General features: G+C 43.3%; 2 protein-coding genes across 2 annotated transcripts in view; one reads left to right on the plus strand and one right to left on the minus strand.

Annotated features, from left to right (window-relative positions):
• LOC134358048 (ataxin-1-like) overlaps positions 1-18,940 on the minus strand; it is a 478,119-nt gene that overhangs the window by 128,277 nt on the left and 330,902 nt on the right. The gene's annotated exons all lie outside the window — the stretch shown is intronic.
• LOC134357748 (GMP reductase 1) overlaps positions 1-18,940 on the plus strand; it is a 93,463-nt gene that overhangs the window by 60,311 nt on the left and 14,212 nt on the right. The window contains exon 7 of the mRNA XM_063069376.1: positions 11,623-11,665. Within this exon, the coding sequence (XP_062925446.1) occupies positions 11,623-11,665 (43 nt within the window). The remainder of the gene's footprint in view (positions 1-11,622; positions 11,666-18,940) is intronic.

Genomic DNA, 18,940 nt, shown 5'->3' on the forward strand with positions numbered 1-18,940 from the left:
CTTACTATAATCCATATACGCCACATCCACTGCTCTTTCTTTATCAATGTGCTCAAAGAATTCAATCAGGCCCGTGAGTCATGGCCTGCCCCCCTCAAAACCATGCTATACCCAATCAGACTATGCTTTTCCAGATGCTCCTAAATCCTGTCTCTGAGAATCCTCTCCAATAATTTACCTGCCACTGAACCTAAGACTTGCTGTTCTATAATTCCCAAGGTTATCCCTATTCCTTTGAGTAAAGGAATGACATTTGCCAATCTCCAATCATCTGGAACTACTCCTGTAGCCAGTGAGGATGCAAAGGTCATCACCAAACATGCAGCCAACTTTTCCCCTGTTTCCCACAGTAACCTGGGGAATATCCCATCTGGCCCCTGAGAATTATCTATCCTAATAAGAGAGGGCATATAATATAGCAAAAATTAGTGCAAAGCTAGAGGACTGGGGAGCTTTTTAAAAACCAGCAGAAGGCAACTAAAAAATAGAGGAAAAAAAAGGAAAAGGAAGTTAAGCTGGCTAATAATATAAAAGAGGATACCAAGTTTTTTCAGGTAAATAAAGAATAAAAGAGAGGCGAGAGTGGGTATCGAACCATCGGAAAATGATTTTGGTGGTAGCAATGGGGGACAAAGAAATGGTGGTTGAACTTGGTAAGTATTTTGCGTTAGTCATCACTGTGGAAGACACAAGCAATATTCCAGAAATTCGTGAGTGTAGTTGCTACAGTTCTGTGCAAAGGTCTTGGGCACCTGAGATTTTTTTAAATATATGGTTTCAGATGGTATGGCCTCCACAGAGCCCTGATCGTCGAGGCTGTCTGGGAATACCTGGATTCAGAAGTAACTGAGATGGTTAAAGTTTGCAATTGAACTGTGACAAGTTCTCCAAGATTCTTGGAATAACTACCAGCCAATTTTCTTATAAAACTGCATGACACTGTACCTAAGAGAATTGATGCAGTTTTAAAGGCAAAGGCATTTAGTTTTTTTTTTGCTGATTAGACCATAAGACAAAGGAGCAGAAGTTGGCCATTCGGCCCATCAAGCCATTTTATCATGAGCTGATCCATTCTCCCATTTAGTCCCACTCGCCCGCCTTCTCACCATAACCTTTGGTGCCCTGGCTACTCAGATACCTATCAATCTCTGCCTTAAATACACCCAATGACTTGCCTCCACTGCCGCCCGTGGCAACAAATTCCATAGATTCACCACCCTATGGCTAAAAAAATTTCTTTGCATCTCTGTTCTGAATGGGTGCCCTTCAATCCTTAAGTTATGCCCTCTTGTACTAGACTCCCCCATCATGGGAAACAACTTTGCCACATCCACTCTGTCCATGTCTTTCAACATTCGAAATGTTTCTATGAGGTTCCCCCTGTTAACTGCTCCTTATAGTAAAATTTTTGATATTTGGAAACTTTTCATTCAAGAGAATATCTGCAGATGCCGGAAATCCAAGCAAAACACAAAATGCTGGAGGAACTCAGCAGGCCAGGAAAAAAAGTAAGTCAACATTTTGGGCTGAGACCCTTCGGCAGGACTGGAGAAAAAAAAGGCTAAGGAGTATATTTAAAAGGTGGAAGAGAGAGAAGGGAGAAACATAAGTTGAAAGGTGAAACTGGGAGGGGAGGGGTGAAGGCAAGAGCTGGGAAGTTGATTGGTGAAAGAAATACAAGACTGGAGAAGGGGGAAACTAATGAGGACAGAAGGCCGTGGAAGAAAGAAAAGGGGGAGGAGCATCAGAGGGTGGTGATGGACAGGCAAGGAGATGAGGTGAGAGGAAAAAGGGGGACGGATATGCTGGAGTCTTGGTGGGGGGGGGGGGGGGAGACATTACCATAAGTTCGAGAAATCGATGTTCATACCATCAGGTTGGAGGCCACCCAGACAGAATATAAGGTGTTGCTCCTCCAGCCTGAGTGTGGTCTCATTGCGACAGTAGAGGAGAACATGGATTGGCAAGTTGGATTGGGAAGTGGAATTAAAATGGGTGGCCATTGGGAGATCCTGCTTTTTCTCATAGGAGATCGCTTCGCCAATCAGCTACAATCCGTCTACCAGAAAAAGCAGGATCTCCCAGTGGCCGCCCACTTTAGTTCCATTTCCCATTCCCATTCCGACATGTCAATTCAAGGCCTCCTCTACTGTTGCGATGAGGCAACATCGATTTCTTGAACTTCTGGTAATGCCCCCCCCCACCATTCCCTTTCTCCCCCCTCACCTTGTCTCCTTGCCTTCCCAGTGCCTCCCTTTGCTCCTCCCCCTTTCTTCCATGGCCTTCTGCGATTGGAATTACCCCTCCTCCAGCCCCGTATCTCTTTCATCAATCAACTTCCCAGCTCTTTACTTCACTCCTCCCCCTCACAGTTTCACCTCTCACCTTGTGTTCCTCCCTCCCCTCCCCCTACCTTTTAACTCTGACTCTTCATCTTTTTGCTTCAGTCGTGCTGAAGGGCCTTTTGGCCTGAAATGTCAACTGTACTCCTTTCCATTGATACTATCTGCCTGCTGAGTTCCTCCAGCATTTTGTGTGTGTTGCTTAACTTTACAAGTTTGTTTTTACACATGCCTTGGACTTTTGGACAGTATTTTATTACCAAGGAGAGGGTGCTTGGGATGCTGAAAGATTTAAAGATAGGTAAGTTACCTGGAGCAGATGGACTACACGCCTGGGTTCTGAAAGAGGTTGCTAAAGAGATTGTGAAGGCATTAGTAGTGATCTTTCAAGAATCACTGGGTTCTGGAATGGTTCCAGAGGACTGGAAAATTGCAAATGTCTCTCCACTCTTTAAGAAGGGAGGGAGACAAAAATAAAGGATATTATAGACCTGTTAGCCTGACTTTAGTGGTTGGCAAGATATTGGAGTCCATTATTAAGGATAAGGTTTCAGAGTATTTGGAGGTACAGGACAAAATAGGCCTAAGTCAGTAGGTTTTCTGGAGGGGAAATCTTGCCTAACAAATCTGTTGGAATTCTTTGAAGAAATAACAGGTGGGGTAGACAAAGGAGAGTCTGTTGGTGTTGTTTACTTGGATTTTAAGAAGGACTTTGACAAGATGTTCCACATGAGGATGCTAAACAAAATAAGAGCCTGTGCTATTACGAGAAAGGTATTAACGTGGACAGGGAATTGGCTGATTGACAGGAGACAGAGGGGGAATCAGGACGGCCTTTTCTGATTGGCAGCTGGCAGCTAGCGACTAGCGGTGTTATGCAGGTGGATGTAGCGGGGCCGGTGTTGGGACCACTTTTTTTCATGTTGTATGTCAATGATTTAGATGATGGAATTGATAGTTTTTTTTTAAGATTATGAGAACACTCAGTCCTCTTTTATTGTCATTTAGAAATGCATACATGCATTAAGAAATGATACAATGTTCCTCCGGAGTGATATCACAGAAAACAGGACAAACCAAAGACTAACACTGACAGAACCACATAATTATAACATACAGTCACAGCAGTGCAAAACAATACCATAATTTGATAAAGAACAGACCATGGCACGGTAAAAAGAAGTCGCAAGTCCCGATCGACTCCCGAGTCCCCGATAGCAGGCGGCAAAAGGGAGAAACTCCCTGCCATAAACCTCCAAGGCACCGACAACTGTCGATGCCTTGGAAGCAGCCGACCACAGCCGACACCGAGTCCATCCGTCCGAAAACTTCGAGCCTCTGACCAGCCCCTCCAATACAGCCTACCGAGCGCCATCCTCTGCCGAGCGCCTTCGACCTAGCACCAGCTGCCGAAACAAGCAAAGCCGAGGATTCGGGGCCTTCTGCTCCGGAGATTCCGGTTACCACACAGTAGCAGCGGCAGCGAAGCGGGCATTTCAGAAGTTTCTCCAGGTGTTCCTCTGTACTCTCACGTCTTTCTCCATCAAATCAGGATTGTGCACGGTCCCCTACTTGACAGATAACAGATATCATTCACTGGAGAGGCTGCGCGCACTGTGTCGTGCCGCCATCTTCTCCTCATTGATAGTTTTGTGGATAATACAAAGATGGGTGAAGGGGCAGGTTGTGTTGAGGCAGCAGGGAGTCTGCAGACGGACTTAGACAGATTAGGAGAATGGTCAAAGAAGTGTTTGACTAATGTAAGGGAATATATGGTCATGCACTTTGGTAGATGGAATAAAGGCACAGATTATTTTCTGAACAGGGAGAAAATTCAGAAATCAGGTGCAAATCCTCATGCAGGATTCCCTAAAGGATAACTTGTAGGTTAAGTGGGTGGTACGGAAGGAAAATACATTGTTAAGATTCATTTAGAGAGGACGAGAATATAAAAGCAAGGATGCAATTCTGAGTCTTTGTAAGATATTAGTTAAATGGCACTTGGAGTATTTTGGGCAGTTTTGGCCCCCCGGTATTGGGGAGGGTCCAGAAGAGGTTCATGAGAACGATCCTGGGAATGAAAGGGTTAACACATAATAAAGAGTGTTTGATCACTCTGGATCTGTACTGTTGGAGTTCAGAAGAGTGGGGGGGGGCGGGGGGGGCCTTATTGAAGCTAGTGAAGATTGATAGAGTGAGTGTGGCGAAGATGTTCCCGATAGCTGGGGAGTCTAGGACCACAGGGCACTGCCTCGGAGTAGAAGTATGGCCCTCTAGAACAGAGATGAGGAGGAATTTCTTTAGTTAGAAGATGGTGAATCTGTAGAATTTATTGCTTCGTATGGCTCTGGAGGCCAGGTCACTGGGTGTATTTAAGGCGGAGGTTGATAGATTCTTGATTAGTCAGGGTGTCAAATGTAATGGTGAGAATTAGAATTTTATTTCTTACATCCATCTCAGAACACGAGGGAGTAAAAATCTTTGTTGCGTCTTTGTCGCTACGTACAAGTAATAAGGGAGGGAGATGTAGAAGAATATTGCTCAAACGCTAAGATTTTATACATGATTGTTTTGTATTCATGTACATAGTCAGATACACAATCAGATCAATGTACAGTCAGGTACACAATCAGATCAATGTGTATTGATAAATCTGATGGCCTAGTGAAAGAAGTTGTCCTGGAGCCTGTTGGCCCTGGTCTTAATGCTGTGGTACCATTTGTCGGATGATGGCAGCTGAAACAGTTTGTGGTCGGGGTGGCTGGAGTCCCTGATGATCCTCCGGGCCCTTTTTACACACCTGCTGCTCTAAATGTCCTGAACAGAGGAAAGTTCACATCCACAGATGCACTGGGCTGAGAACACCACTCTCTGCAGTGCCCTGGAGCTGGTACAGTTCTTGTACCAGTTGGTGACACAGCCAGTCAGGATGATCTCAATGGTGCCCCTGTAGAAAGTCCTGAGGATTTGGGGACTCCTGCCAAACTACTTCAGCTGTCTGTGGTGAAAGAGATGCTGTTGTGCTTTTTCCACCATACAACCGTTATGTACAGTCCAGGTGAGATCCTCGGACAAGGCAGGAGAATGGGGTAATAAATCAGTCTTGGTGGAATGGTGGAGCAGACTTGATGGACCGGGTGACCTGTGTCATATATTCTAATAAAAGTTCCTGCATATCCTCTCCCTTAACAGATGTGTTGTAGCACATCAACCTGCTTTACCCTGTCCTCAGAAACATCAAGGTCCCTCTCAAGGTGAATACTGAAGCAAAGTGTTCACTCAGACCCTCCCCCCCACCTGCAACTCCAGGCACACAATTCCGAGTACCCTCAGTCTCCACTAGTTCTTAGTCCCAGGTCCTGAGCCATGCTCTAAGTTCATCACCCTCGCTCCTGATACTTTGTCACTAAATTAGATATGCTTCAGCCACATGTGTCCAAATCAGGTCCTGATGAAGGGTCTCAGCCCGAAGTGTTGACTGTTGACTCGCTGCCTGACCTGCTGAGTTTCTCCAGCATTTTGTATGTATTGTTTATCCAATCCCACCTGCTGCAATTTTTCCCTATCAACTGCCTATCCTTCCTCACACTCTCACTCCACACTTGTATACCAACTGCCCATCCTCTGTTTCATACACTTGCAAACTAGTTTATACCCTCCTCAACAACTCTAGCGAATCTGCCCTCAAAGCTACTGCCTGTCCTTAAGTTCAGGCGTAACATGTCATATTTGTACAGGTTATACCTTACCTAGAAGAGATCCAAATGACCCAGAAAGCTGAAAACCTGCCCCCTGCACCAATTCCTCAGCCATGCATTCATCTGCCAAATCATCCTATTCTTATCCTCACTAGTGCATGGCACAGGCAGCAATCCAGAGATTACTACCTTTGAGGTCCTGCTTTTCAGCTTCCTACCTAGTTCCCTATGTTCTCCCTTCAGGACCCCATCCCTTTTCCAAGCCATGTTGTCGGTACAAATAGAGATTACTACCTTTGAGGTCCTGCTTTTCATGTTGTTTGTACAAATAGGTAGCACAACTTCCAGCTGCTCACTCTTTCCTCTCCACTTTTTAGAATGCTGTGGATCTGATCTGAGACATCCCTGACCCTGGCACCTGGGAGGCAACATACCATCTGAGTGTCTCTTTCACGTCCCAGAATCTCCTGTCTGCCTTCCTAACTACTGAATCTCCTATCACCATTGCAATTCTCTTCTCCCAACTTCCCCTCTGAACCTCAGAGCCAAACTCAGTGCCAGAGACCTGGTCACTGCAGCTTGACCTGGTAGAACATCTAGCCCCCAACTGGTATCCAAAGTGGTATCTGTTACTGAGGAGAACTGCCACAGGAGTACTCTATGCTGTCTACCTATTCCCTTTCCCTCTCCTGACACTCACCCAACTACCTGCTTCCTGCAACTTGAAGGTGGCTACCTCCTTGTAGCTCTCATCTATATAGTCTTTCTCCCGATGAGTTGAAAGTCATCCAGCAGCAGCCCCAGTTACCTAAAACAGTCCGTAAGGAGCTGCAGCTAGATGCAATTCACACAGATGTACATATCAATAAGTCTGGGGGTCTTCCAGAATTCTCACATCTGACGTGAAGACCAGACCCTGGACCCATTCTCACTACATTAGCAAGGCACTAATAGACAAGAAAGAAAGAAAGGTACCTTAGCCTCTGTCTCTTCTCGCCAACGCCTCCACTTCCCCCAATAGCAGTGGCCCACATACACAAAGGCTGCTCAGTTTAAACCTAGCTTTTCAGGGTTCGTGTCTACTTGGCTAAGCAGATGGTGTAGGAGGGAGGGCTTCAGAGTTCTGGATCATTGGGCACTCTTGCAGGGAAAGTGGGACCTATACGGGTGGGAGGGGAACCAATATCCTTGCAGGAAGGTTTGTCATTTCCGCTCCAGGGAGTTTAAAACTAGAGTTGCATGGGGATGGAAACTAAAATGGTTGCGGGGTAAAATATTATTAAGCCTTCATACAAAGACAGGAATTGAAAGGTTGAGCGTAGTGGGAGTACTATTCTGAGTTGTGTCTATTTCAATGTAAGGAGTATTGTAGGTAAGGCTGTCAAAGTAACTGTCATTGCCAATAATAAAGTAAAATAACCAGGCACAGAACACACACACACACTCTTAGGATTCAACCATTACTTTTATTTTACTTGTGCACAAGGAGAACAGCATGGCCCATCACCCTCACTGTTCTGAAGTCTGAACAGAAAACTGCTATTTTTATACAGAGTTGGCTTATCAGTTACAGATATTGATTGTTGTAAATGGGATATGTTTGAATTCCTTACTTGCAAGATCAGTCGCCATTCAAATGGAAATGTTAAAGTCAATCAAAACTTCAAGTAGACAGGCACTGATATTTTGAAGTTAATAAAGTATATTTCACATACTTCTGTTACCCCGTCTGTCTCTGGCATTCCACATTGTGTAAAGAGACGTTTTTGGAAGACCTTTCCGGAAAAGTCTCACTACTGCAGTCTTACTCATCTGACTTGAGTTCACACTGCCTCAGTCACCATGTGTGGTATAAACTGAGGTTCTCCGCCAGTCTCATTTAACTACAACTGCTCAAGGATATCCTTGCCCTTACCATGACTTCCATACTCCCTCCTCTTTGTCCTGTAGAGCGATTGTGGGCAGGCAGGAGGGGTGTATGTGTGTATATGTATGTATATATGTGTATATGTATAATATGTGTATATTTGTGTGTGTATATATTTATATCATCCACATATACACACATACATGCACGTATACACATACGCACATATGTGTGTTATGTAGGCCAGATAACATCAACCCCTCCATGGCTTTGGTTAAGGCCAAAGATCCCACTTGTTCTGAGTATAGGCCCGGTGGCCACACATCCAGTAGGTACCGCTAACGGGGTTTTAGAGTCACCAGTGCTATAGGCGTTGCACATACTGTTACCCAAGTCTAGTCTGGAGCCTTCCTGGCTGCAGTAACATACTTCACCCCATCCCCATTCTTACCCCTACCATCCCATTTCCATGTTTGTTGGGTCAAAGAACCGTAAAACCTAATTACACTTAGAATTGTGTTACCTAAACAACTATGCTGTGAAAACAAAAGTTACCAGTCACAATATTGCTCAGAGGCTGAGGAGCAGCATAGCAAGTCTCACACAAGTACAAAAGGTTCATTTATTATCCACGTATACAACTCCGAAATCCTTCAATTCTCTAGGTAGCCATGAAACTACCAAGAAAGGCAGCACGATCACCAGTCCCCAAATCTGTTCTTCCGCACAAAAACGGAGCAAAACAAATCAGGCACATGCACCCTCTCCCCGCTCCCAAATCTCTCCTCTTGCACAAAAAAAGCGAACAAACTGGATCAGGCTCGTCAACGCACCAAAAAAAAAACAAGAAGAAGAATAAAACAATATAAAAACTGTAAAACTGAAAAAAAAAGTCTTTCGTCTTGGGCGACACTCCAGGCACGGCGGCAAGCTCTCCCCTCTCCGGTACAGAGCAAGCAGCTGGCGCTCGCCATCTGTACCCGTTCCAATGCTTCAATCTCCCTCGTCGCTTGAATCGGCGGACAATGGAGCTATAATCGGCAAAAGTGAAGGGTGAGCAGCCTAGGGTTTAGGAGTGATCAAATTCCTTTTCTCCCATGTTATGAAGCGAAAGGTTAGGCATCTCGGTGGAACCTCTAAGCAACTGTTTTCACCAATAATAAAATAAAATAATAGGGCCCAGAACACATGGATGCTTAATGACTCAAACATTCTTCTTATTTTACTGGCACTCATCCACACCCAGTCACCCACGCTGTTCTGGTCTGAACAGAAAACTATTTTTATACAGAGTTAGCTCATCAGTTACAGGTATTGATTATTGTAAATTGTATATGTTTGAATAACAAGATCAATCACCATTCACAATAGAGGTGTTAAAAATCCATTGAAATTTCAAGTAAACTTCCAGCATTTTGAAGTGAGTGAAGACAATAGAGCCATAGTTGGTGGGTATGTTTCACGCCCTTCTGGTGTTTTGTCTGTTTTTGCCACTCCCCTATTTAAAAGGGTGCTATGTTTTAGAAAGTCCTTTCTGGGAAAAGGCTCACTACAGAGGCTTCGCTTGTCTGCCTTGAGCACACAATGCTGAAGTCAACCCAGCCTTTCTCACCTGTAACAGAATCATCACCGGCAGTCTCACTTCATTACAAGTGCCGCAGGCTATCCTTACCTTATCGTCACTTTCAGAAGGCAGTTGAGCTTATTATGGATCAGCATGTGTAATTATGACTCATAGCCTTTCATGAGACTTGATTACAGGAGGGCTAGGACTCTCAGCTCAATATTCTGGGGTTCCATTGTTTTATGCATGATGAGTGGGAGGAAATATCAGAATCAGGTTTATTATCACCGGCATGTGTCATGAAATTTGATAACTTAGCAGCAGCAGTTCAATGCAATACAAATATAGAAAAATAATAAGTAAATCAATTAAAGTATACATATATTGAATAGATTAAAAATCGTGCAAAAACAAATAATATATATTTTAAAAAGCAAAGTAGTGTTCACGGGTTCAATGTCCATTTAGGAATCGGATGGCAGAGGGGAAGAAGCTGTTCCTGAATCACTGAGTGTGTGCCTTCAGGCTTCTGTACCTCCTCCCTGATGGTAACAGTGAGAAAAGGGCACGCCCTGGGTGCTGCGGATCCTTAATAATGGACGCTACCTTTCTGAGACACCACTCCTTGAAGATGTCCTGGGTACTTTGTAGGCTAATACCCAAGATGGAGCCAACTATTTACAACCCTCTGCAGCAGCTTTTGGTCCTGTGCAGTAGCGCCCCCCCCCCCATACCAGACAGTGATGTAGCCTGTCAGAATGCTCTCCACAGTACATCTATAGAAGTTTTTGAGTGTATTTGTTGACGTACCAAATCTCTTCAAACTCCATTAGGTACAGTATTGAGAACAGAGAGGAGTGGTGGCATTACTGGTCAGGGAAAATGATGTCAGTTTAATGCTGAATGGAGAGTTTGTTTACTATATGGGTGGAAGTGAGGAATTAGAAAGGGACAATCATGGTGTGGGATTATATTACAGACCACCTGATAATCAACACCATTTAAAAGAGTAAATTTTTAGAGAGATCGCAGACTGTTGCAAGAAACACAAGGTTGAGATAGGGGATTTTAACTTTCCACATGTAGACTGGGACCCTGCTGTGGAAGGGCTGGATGGGATATAGTTTGTCAAATGTGTTCAGGAAAGTTTTCTTAATCAAACTATAGAGGTCCAAACTAAAGCCAGTGTGATACTGGACTTCCCATTGGGGAACAAGGCAAGGAAGGGGAGAGAAATCTGCATAGGGGTATCTCTTTGGATCTAGTGATCATAATTCCATTAGTTTCAAGATAATTATGGAGAAGGATAGGTCTGGCCCTCAGATTGTTTCTAAATTGGAGGAAAAACAAATTCTGATGGCATCAGAAAGGATCTGGTAAGTGTGAATTGAAACAAGTTGCCTTTCTTTTGGTAAAGACGTGCTTAGTAAGTGGGTGGCCTTCAAAATTTCATTTTTAAGAGTACAGGGTTTGTATGTTCCTGTCAGAACAAAAGGGAAATGCAACAGCTTGGGCAACATTGGTTTTCAAGAGCGATTGAGGACCTGGTTGAGGAGGAGGAGGAGGAGGAGGAGGAGGAGGAGGTGCATAGCAGATACAGGCAATGAAGAACAAATGAGGCACTTGAGTATAAGAAATGTAAAGAGGACTAAAAGAAGGCATGAGATTGCTCTAGCAGACAAGGTGAAGGAGAATCTCAAAGGCTTCTACAGATATCTTAACAGCAAAAGGATAGCAATGGACAAAATTGGCCCTCTTAAAGACCAGCATCATCATCTATGCATGGAGCCAAAAGAAATGGGGGAGATCTTAAATGGAATTTTTACCTCTGTCTTTACTGGGGAAATGGACATTGAGTGAGGAAAAGCTGCAATGAGGCCACAGACCGTACACTGATTACGGAGGAGGTGGTGCCTCAGGGCTTGACAAAGTGTTCCCTTCAACTTTGTGGGAGGTTAGTGCAGGTGAAATTTGTAACATGCTTAGCCACAGGTGAGATGCCAGAGCATTGGAGGATAGCTGATGTTGTTCTGTGTCCTTTGGTCCTAGACTCCCCCATATTGGAAACATCCTGTCCACGTCCACTCTCTGCAATGTTGATGGCAATCTTATGCTTTTCATTGCTAATTATGTTCTTCCTTTCCTTTGAAGGATGGTGGCTGCTGTTGCCCAGGTGATGTTGCCAAAGCCTTTGGTAAGTTTTTGAATTCAATATTTCTATCTCTCACACACTCACAAACAAAAATGAAGACAACACAGAAAAATCTAACTGATAACATTGAATTCTCAGTGGGTTAATTAATATTATTAATACTGGGAAACAGATTATAATTTAGAATGACGTAGCTTTTAACACTACAGAGAAAGGCCGTTCTTCCCACTGCGATCATGTCCGGTGTATCCTCATACAAGCCATCTCTGTCATGTGACTCTTCCCAGGCATTTTTAAAAATCCTTTCTCCCTCATCTACCTACCTAGCCAGGAGGTCCCAACCTTACTTATGCCATGGACCCCTACCATTAACTAAGGCCTGTACCTATCTGTCCTCACTTTAAGCAATTCAGTATTGTAACAGATTCCAAGCTCCCACCATTCTAGCCTCCACTCCCAATGTGCCTCTGCAATCAGCTATTGGCCCTTAAACACAAGGCACTCCTGCTTCCATCTAACTCTGTGGACTTTACACAAGTTGTCATGAACATCGGATAGCTTGTGTGTCTTGAGAATGGACATCGTTTATTTTTCTTTGAAGATGTTAAGAAGAATAAAAGAATGTGTGCACTTTTATACATTTCTGGTGAAAGAGTGAGGAGTAGGGAGCACTCCCCCTTGAATGTGATTAAAGCTCAGTGTTCCATGCCCACACTAAACATGTTTCACCGCATTACTTTCCAACAGATATTTAAATTTCATCATAGTGATCCACTGCTATAGTCCTTTCAGGATTTTAAGATGCTGTAAAACCTTATTCCAAATTAAATACTTATACTGCATTATAAAGGAACCCATGACATTGCATGGCCTCTGGTGCAGTTGCCTCGGCTGACAGGGTTTCGAGATTAGTATGAGCATCTATTTCTCTCGAACCAGAACAAGTGTTCTGGTGGCTAAGCTGTTCCTAGAACCTTCTGTTGGAATTAGTAACTCCACAGTGAGAATGATGGGTGAAGTTTGTAGCCTGTTCTGATGGAGCAGGTTTGGGAAAGATTCTAAACATAATGGTAATTAGCTGTTAAGAGAAATTTAAACCATAAAGGCTACACACAAAATGGTCAAGCTAATGGACTTGAATAAAGAAAAAGTACATTGTTCTGATTAGTCCATTGTGTTTAAAATAGGGCAGCCCAGATGAAAAAAATGAAAATGAGCAAAAATAAATTTGAAAAATTAACACTCTGAAATAATGCAACAGGAGGAGATCCTGCAGAGAGTATAGGGAGTTAGGTGCAAAGTTGAAGGACAGGACCTCCAGGGTTGCAATCTCAGGATTGCTACCAATGCCACATGCTAGTGAGGCTAGAAATAGGAAGATAACGCAGCTAAATATGTGGCTAAGGAGATGGTGCAGGAGGGAGGGCTTCATGTTTCTAGACAATTGGGCCTTGTTCCAGGGAAGGTGGGACCTGTTCTGACGGGACAGTTTGCACCTGAACTGGAGGAGGGCTAACATCCTTGCGGGTAGGTTTGCTAGTTCTGCTCAGGGGTGTTTAAACTAGATTTGCAGGGGGAGGGGAACCAGAGTGTTAGAGGAGGATAAAGGTCATGCGAGGACTGCATGTATAGACAGTAATCAAAGGTTTGTATGTGATAGAAATGTTCTCAGGTGCATCTATTTCAATGCAAGGAGTATTGTAGGTAAGGCAGATGAGTTTAGGGCGTGGATTGACACGTGGGATTATGACATTATTGCCATTAGTGAGACTTGGTTGCAGGGGGGGCAGGACTGGCAGCTTAATGTTCTGAGGTTCCGTTGTTTCAGACGTGACAGAGGGGGAGGGATGAAAGGGGGAGGAGTGGCATTTCTAGTCAGGGAAAATATCACAGCTGTGCGTAGACAGGACAGCCCGGAGGGCTTGTCTACTGAGGCCATATGGGTGGAGCAGAGGAACGGGAAAGGTTGTATTATAGACTGCCTAATAGTCAGAGAGAATTGGAGGAGCAACTCTGTAGAGAGATAGCAGACTGATGTAAGAAACAGAAAGTTGTAATAGTAGAGGATTTTAACTTTCCACATATTGACTGGGACTCCCACACTGTGAAGGGGTTAGGTGGCGTGGAGTTTGTCAAATGTGTTCAGGAAAGTTTTCTAAATCAATATATAGAAGTACCAACAAGAGAGGATGCAATACTTGCTCTGTTAGGGAACCAGACAGGTCAGGTGACAGAAATATGTGTAGGTGAACATTTTGGGTCCAGTGACCATAATGTCATTAGTTTCAAGTTAAGGATAGGTCTGGCCTTTGAGTTCAGGTTCTAAATTGGAGAAGGGCCAATTTTGAGGAAATGAGAAAGGATCTAGGAAGAGTGGATCAGGATAATAAAAACACAAACAACAGGAATTCAGCAGATGCTGGAAATTCAAGCAACACACATCAAAGTTGCTGGTGAACGCAGCAGGCCAGGCAGCATCTCTAGGAAGAGGTACAGTCGACGTTTCAGGCTGAGACCCTTCGTCGTGACATGTTCCTGCCAGGATTAAAGGCAAAATTAACAGGCATAGGGAACCTTGGTTTTCAATGGATATTGGCGATCTGGTTAAGAAAAAGAGAGAGGTGTATAGTAGGTATAGGCAACAAGGAACAAATGAGGTACTTGAAGAGTATAGAAAATGTAAGAAATTACTAAAGAAGGAAATCAGAAAGGCAAAAAGAAGACATGAGGTTGCTTTGGCAGATAATGTGAAGGAAAACCCGAAGGGTTTCTACAAGTATATTAATAGTAAAAGGATAGTAAGGGACAAAATTAGTTCCCTAGAAGATCAAAGTGGTTGTCTATGTGTGGAGCCTCACGAGATGGGGGAGATCTTAAACAATTTTTTTTGCATCAGTATTTACTCAGGGAATTAGCATAGCGTATATGGAAGGAAGGGAAACAAGCAGCAGTGTCATGGAACATATAGAGATTGAAGAGGAGGAAGTGCTTGCTGCCTTACAGTGAATAAAGGTAGATAAATCCCCCAGGCCTGACATGATATTTCCTCGGACCTTGAGAGAGACTAGTGTAGAAATTGCAGGGGCCCTGGCAAAAATACTTAAAATGTCCTTAGCCACAGGTATGGTGCTGGAGGATTGGAGGGTAGCTCATGTTGTTCCGTTGTTTAAAAAAGGCTCCAAAAGTAAACCAGGTAATTACAGACTGGCAAGCCTGACATCAGTAGTAGGTAAATTATTGGAAGGTGTTCTTAGAGATCGGATATACAAGTATTTGGACAGCTAAGGGCTGGTTAAGGACAGTCAGCATGGCTTTGTGCGTGGTAGATAGTGTTTATCGAATCTTGTAGAGTTTTTCGAGGAGGTTACCAAGAAAGTAGGTGAAGGAAAGGCTGTGGATGTTGTCTACATGGACTTTGACAAGGTCCCACATGGGAGGTTAGTTCAGAAGGTTTAGACACTAGGTATCCATGGAGAGGTTGGAAACTGGATTCGAAATTGGCTGTGTGGAAGAAGACAGAGAGTGGTAGTGGATGATTGCTTATCAGACTGGAGGCCTGTGACTAGTGGTGTGCCTCAGGGATCTGTGCTGGGACCATTGTTGTTTGTTGTCTATATCAATGATCCAGATAATAATGTGGTAAATTGGATCAGCAAGTTTGAAGTTTGGAGGCGTTGTGGACAGCGAGGAAGGCTTTCAAAGCTTGCAGAGGGATCTGGACCAACTGGAAAACTGGGCCAGAAAATAGCAGATGGAATTTAATGCAGACAAGTGTAAGGTGTTGCATTTTGGGAGGACAAATCAAGGTAGGACACTAAGGAGTGCGGAGGAACAAAGAAATCTGGGAGTTCAGATACATAATTCCCTGAAAGTGGCGTCACAGGTAGACAGGGTTGTAAAGAAGGCTTTTGGCATCCTGGCATTCATAAATCAAAGTATTAAGTATAGGAGTTGGGATGTTATGGGGAGGTTGTATTAGACATTGGTGAGGCCAAATTTGGAGTATTGTGTACAGTTCTGGTCACCTAACTATAGGAAGGATATCAGTAAGATTGAAAGATTGCAGGGAAGATTTACTAGGATGTTGCTGGGTCATTCAGGAGTTGAGTTACAGGGAAAAGATTGAACGGGTTAGGACTTTATTCCTTGGAGCATAGAAGAATGAGGGGAGATTTGATAGAGGTTTACAAAATTATGAGGGGTATAGACAGAGTGAATGTGAATAGGCTCTTTCCACTTAGATTAAGAGAGATAAATATGAGAGGACATGGATTTAGGGTGAAAGGGACATGGATTTAAGTGAAAGGTTTAGGGGGAACTTCACTCAGAGAGTGGTGGGAGTGTGGAACGAACTGCCATTTGACGTGGTAAATGCGGGCTCACTCTTAAGTTTTAAGAATAAATTGGATAGGTACATGGATGGGAGAGGTCTGGAGGGTTATGGACTAGATGCAGGTCAATGGGACTAGCGGAGTAATGTTTCGGCACAGATTAGAATGGCCTGTTTTCTGTGCTGTAGTGTTCTATGGTTCTAAAAAAACACCTGGTGGCTTGTTTCTCATCTTATGATGTAGGTGAAGGCCAATTGGACCATTGCGTGTATGTTGACTCTCAGAACAATCTCATTTCCCTGCAATCTATCCTGACTCATATGTCTATCAATTCCAAAAATAACCACCCACACTAAAGATGATCGACAGTAGCCATTCAGTCTACCGGTGGCTACATCTTTGAGGTGTGGGAAAATACCAGAGCACCCAGGAGAAGCTGGGAAACTGCAGGGAATATGTGCTGGAGGTCAAGGATGAATCCTAGTTGCCAGAGCTGTGAACCAGCAGTTTCTAGCTGCTCCAATGTGTTGCTCTACATAAGGCCATAGGGCACAGGAGCAGAATTAGAAAATTCAGCCCATTGAGTCTGCTCCATCATTCCTTCATGGCTGCTTTATTATCTCTCTCAATACCATTCTCTTACCTTCCCCACAACCTTTGAAACCCTTGTTAATCAAAAACCTATCAACTGCCATTTGAATATACACAATGATTTGGCCTTCCCAGATGTCTGTAGCAGTGAATTCTGTAGATTCACCATCCTCTAGCTAAAGAAATACCCTCAGATCTGTTCTAAAGGATGTCCTTCTATTCTGAGGCTGGTCCTAGACTGCCCCACTAAAAGGTAACAACCTCTCCACATTCAGTCTATCTAGCCTTTCAATATTCAATAGGTTTAAATAAGATCCCCTACCACCCTCAATCTTTTAAACTCCGGCGAATTCAGGCCTAGAGCCTCATCTATTAACTCTTTCGTTCCCAGGATAATTAATTCAGCATATAGAGTATTGTAGAAATGGTGGAGATCAAGGCAGTTTTTTAACTGTCCAGTAGTTAATTGGCAAAAATCATTGAATCCTGGAATTTATTTCACTTGGGAAAGTGACTGTAACATTTCCCTGAGTGTTTTCTCACACTGCCTGTGGATTTTTATTTTCCTATAAATTTAGAGAGAAAGGAAGAAACATGTACTTGCCATAATGTATTTCAAGGAATCTTGTTTGCTAGTTTGGGGAGTACTCACTTATCATAATGGGTGGCAGCCAATATCTGTCAAACATGGGCAAGATGGATAATAAATTAGTCTGCCTTTTTGCTTGCATTTCAAAGACCAAGGTGGGTCTCATGGGCAGTATTCAACTCCAAAATGAACTTTGGGCCTTCCTGGATGAACAGAAAGATTTGGGCTGGCTGGGTCTTTCTCAATTTTTTGCTTTTTGCAAAGGAAATAATATGAAAGATTGAAGAATTTGACCACCTGACTGCAGATTAATTCTTCGCTTTTACCTTCAAATTTTCAAATGCCCCAAAGAGTAAAAAGTACAAGATTTGGTAGTGTTTTTGCATCACCCCTTTGAGAAATTTGTTCTTCCCATAAATCTTACAACATCATAGCACAGGTGATATCGTCGTGGCTATCCCTCGAGGTCGAGGATGATGGTCTTTGTTCTTTTGATCTACTTATGGGTTCTCAAGTGGCTTATAAGTCCAATCTTGGCTTTGAAAGTTCTTCCGCATTCAGGACAGGTAGTTCCAGATGGCAGATTGGGCTTTGGTTGTTTCTGCCTCTCTTTCCATTTTCTTCTCTTTTCTTCTAATTCTGCACATCTGTTGGCTTCGAAAGTTGCTGTTCCTTCTCGGATGATGGCTTGCCAGAGTTTCCTGTCCTTGGCATTGGCTTCCCAATTGTTGATGTCGATGTTACATTTCTTGATGTTGGCTTTTAAGACGTCTTTGAATCTCTTCTGTTGTCCGCCTCTTTTACGTTTGTCTTCTGTAAGCTGGGAGTAGAAGATTTGTTTCGGCAGACGTTCGTCTTTCATCTGAGCAACATGACCGCTCCATCTTAGTTGGTTCTTGATGACGTAGACTTCAATGCTTGTTGTTTTTGCTTCATTTAGCACACTGACGTTGGTTCTTCCATCTTCCCAGCTGATATTTAAGATGTTTCAAAGACACCGTTGATGGAACTTTTCAAGTGTCATCAGATGTCGTTGGCATGTTGTCCAGGTTTCTGATGCATACAGGAGCGTCGGGATCATCACTGCTTTGTACACTAACATTTTGGTGTCTGTTCAGATGTCACAATCATGAATCATGATTAATATAGTCCAGTATTCTAATGTTTTACAGGAGCAATATCAAAGTAGGTTATTTAGCCAAATAAAAGGTGTATTAGATTAGAGGATATAGTTTAGGTTATATAGAACAACTTAAAGGAGAGGGGAATCAGAGGATGCTGATAGTTAGGGCCAAGATGGTTGAAGGTACAAACATTTGTGGTGGGATGAATGAAATTGGAAAAATTTGGCTAGAAGAAATGGTGTGTAGGTGAGCTCGCGGAAGTTGGTCCTTCCAGACAAACTTCCTATTGAAGCACGCTTGTTGAACATTCATCATAGCCCCGAGAGCCATTCTGTTCGCCTTTACCTTTTGCAGCAGAAATTAATATCACACATTACCACAAACCAGACTGTGCTGAGTTACAGAAGATGCAGCAATAAGCAACTCATTGCTAAACGATGACTATAAATAGCTACCCACCAAGCAGGCTGTTGAATTCCTGTCTCCCACATGACAGACAGGTTATGTTCCACTGTGAAAACAACCGTCTCCTTTGGTGAGCTGTTAAACTCTGCACCTTTTTGTTTACAAGTGTTTATTGAAAACAGTCATGAATTTGTAGGATGTTAGTATTGAAGTAATTGTCATATCTGATAATAAAATAACTAATATAACTGGGCTCAGAACACACACTCTTACAACT

Source organism: Mobula hypostoma, chromosome 17 (assembly GCF_963921235.1).
Source record: "Mobula hypostoma chromosome 17, sMobHyp1.1, whole genome shotgun sequence".
NCBI classification, from domain to species: Eukaryota; Metazoa; Chordata; class Chondrichthyes; order Myliobatiformes; family Myliobatidae; genus Mobula; species Mobula hypostoma.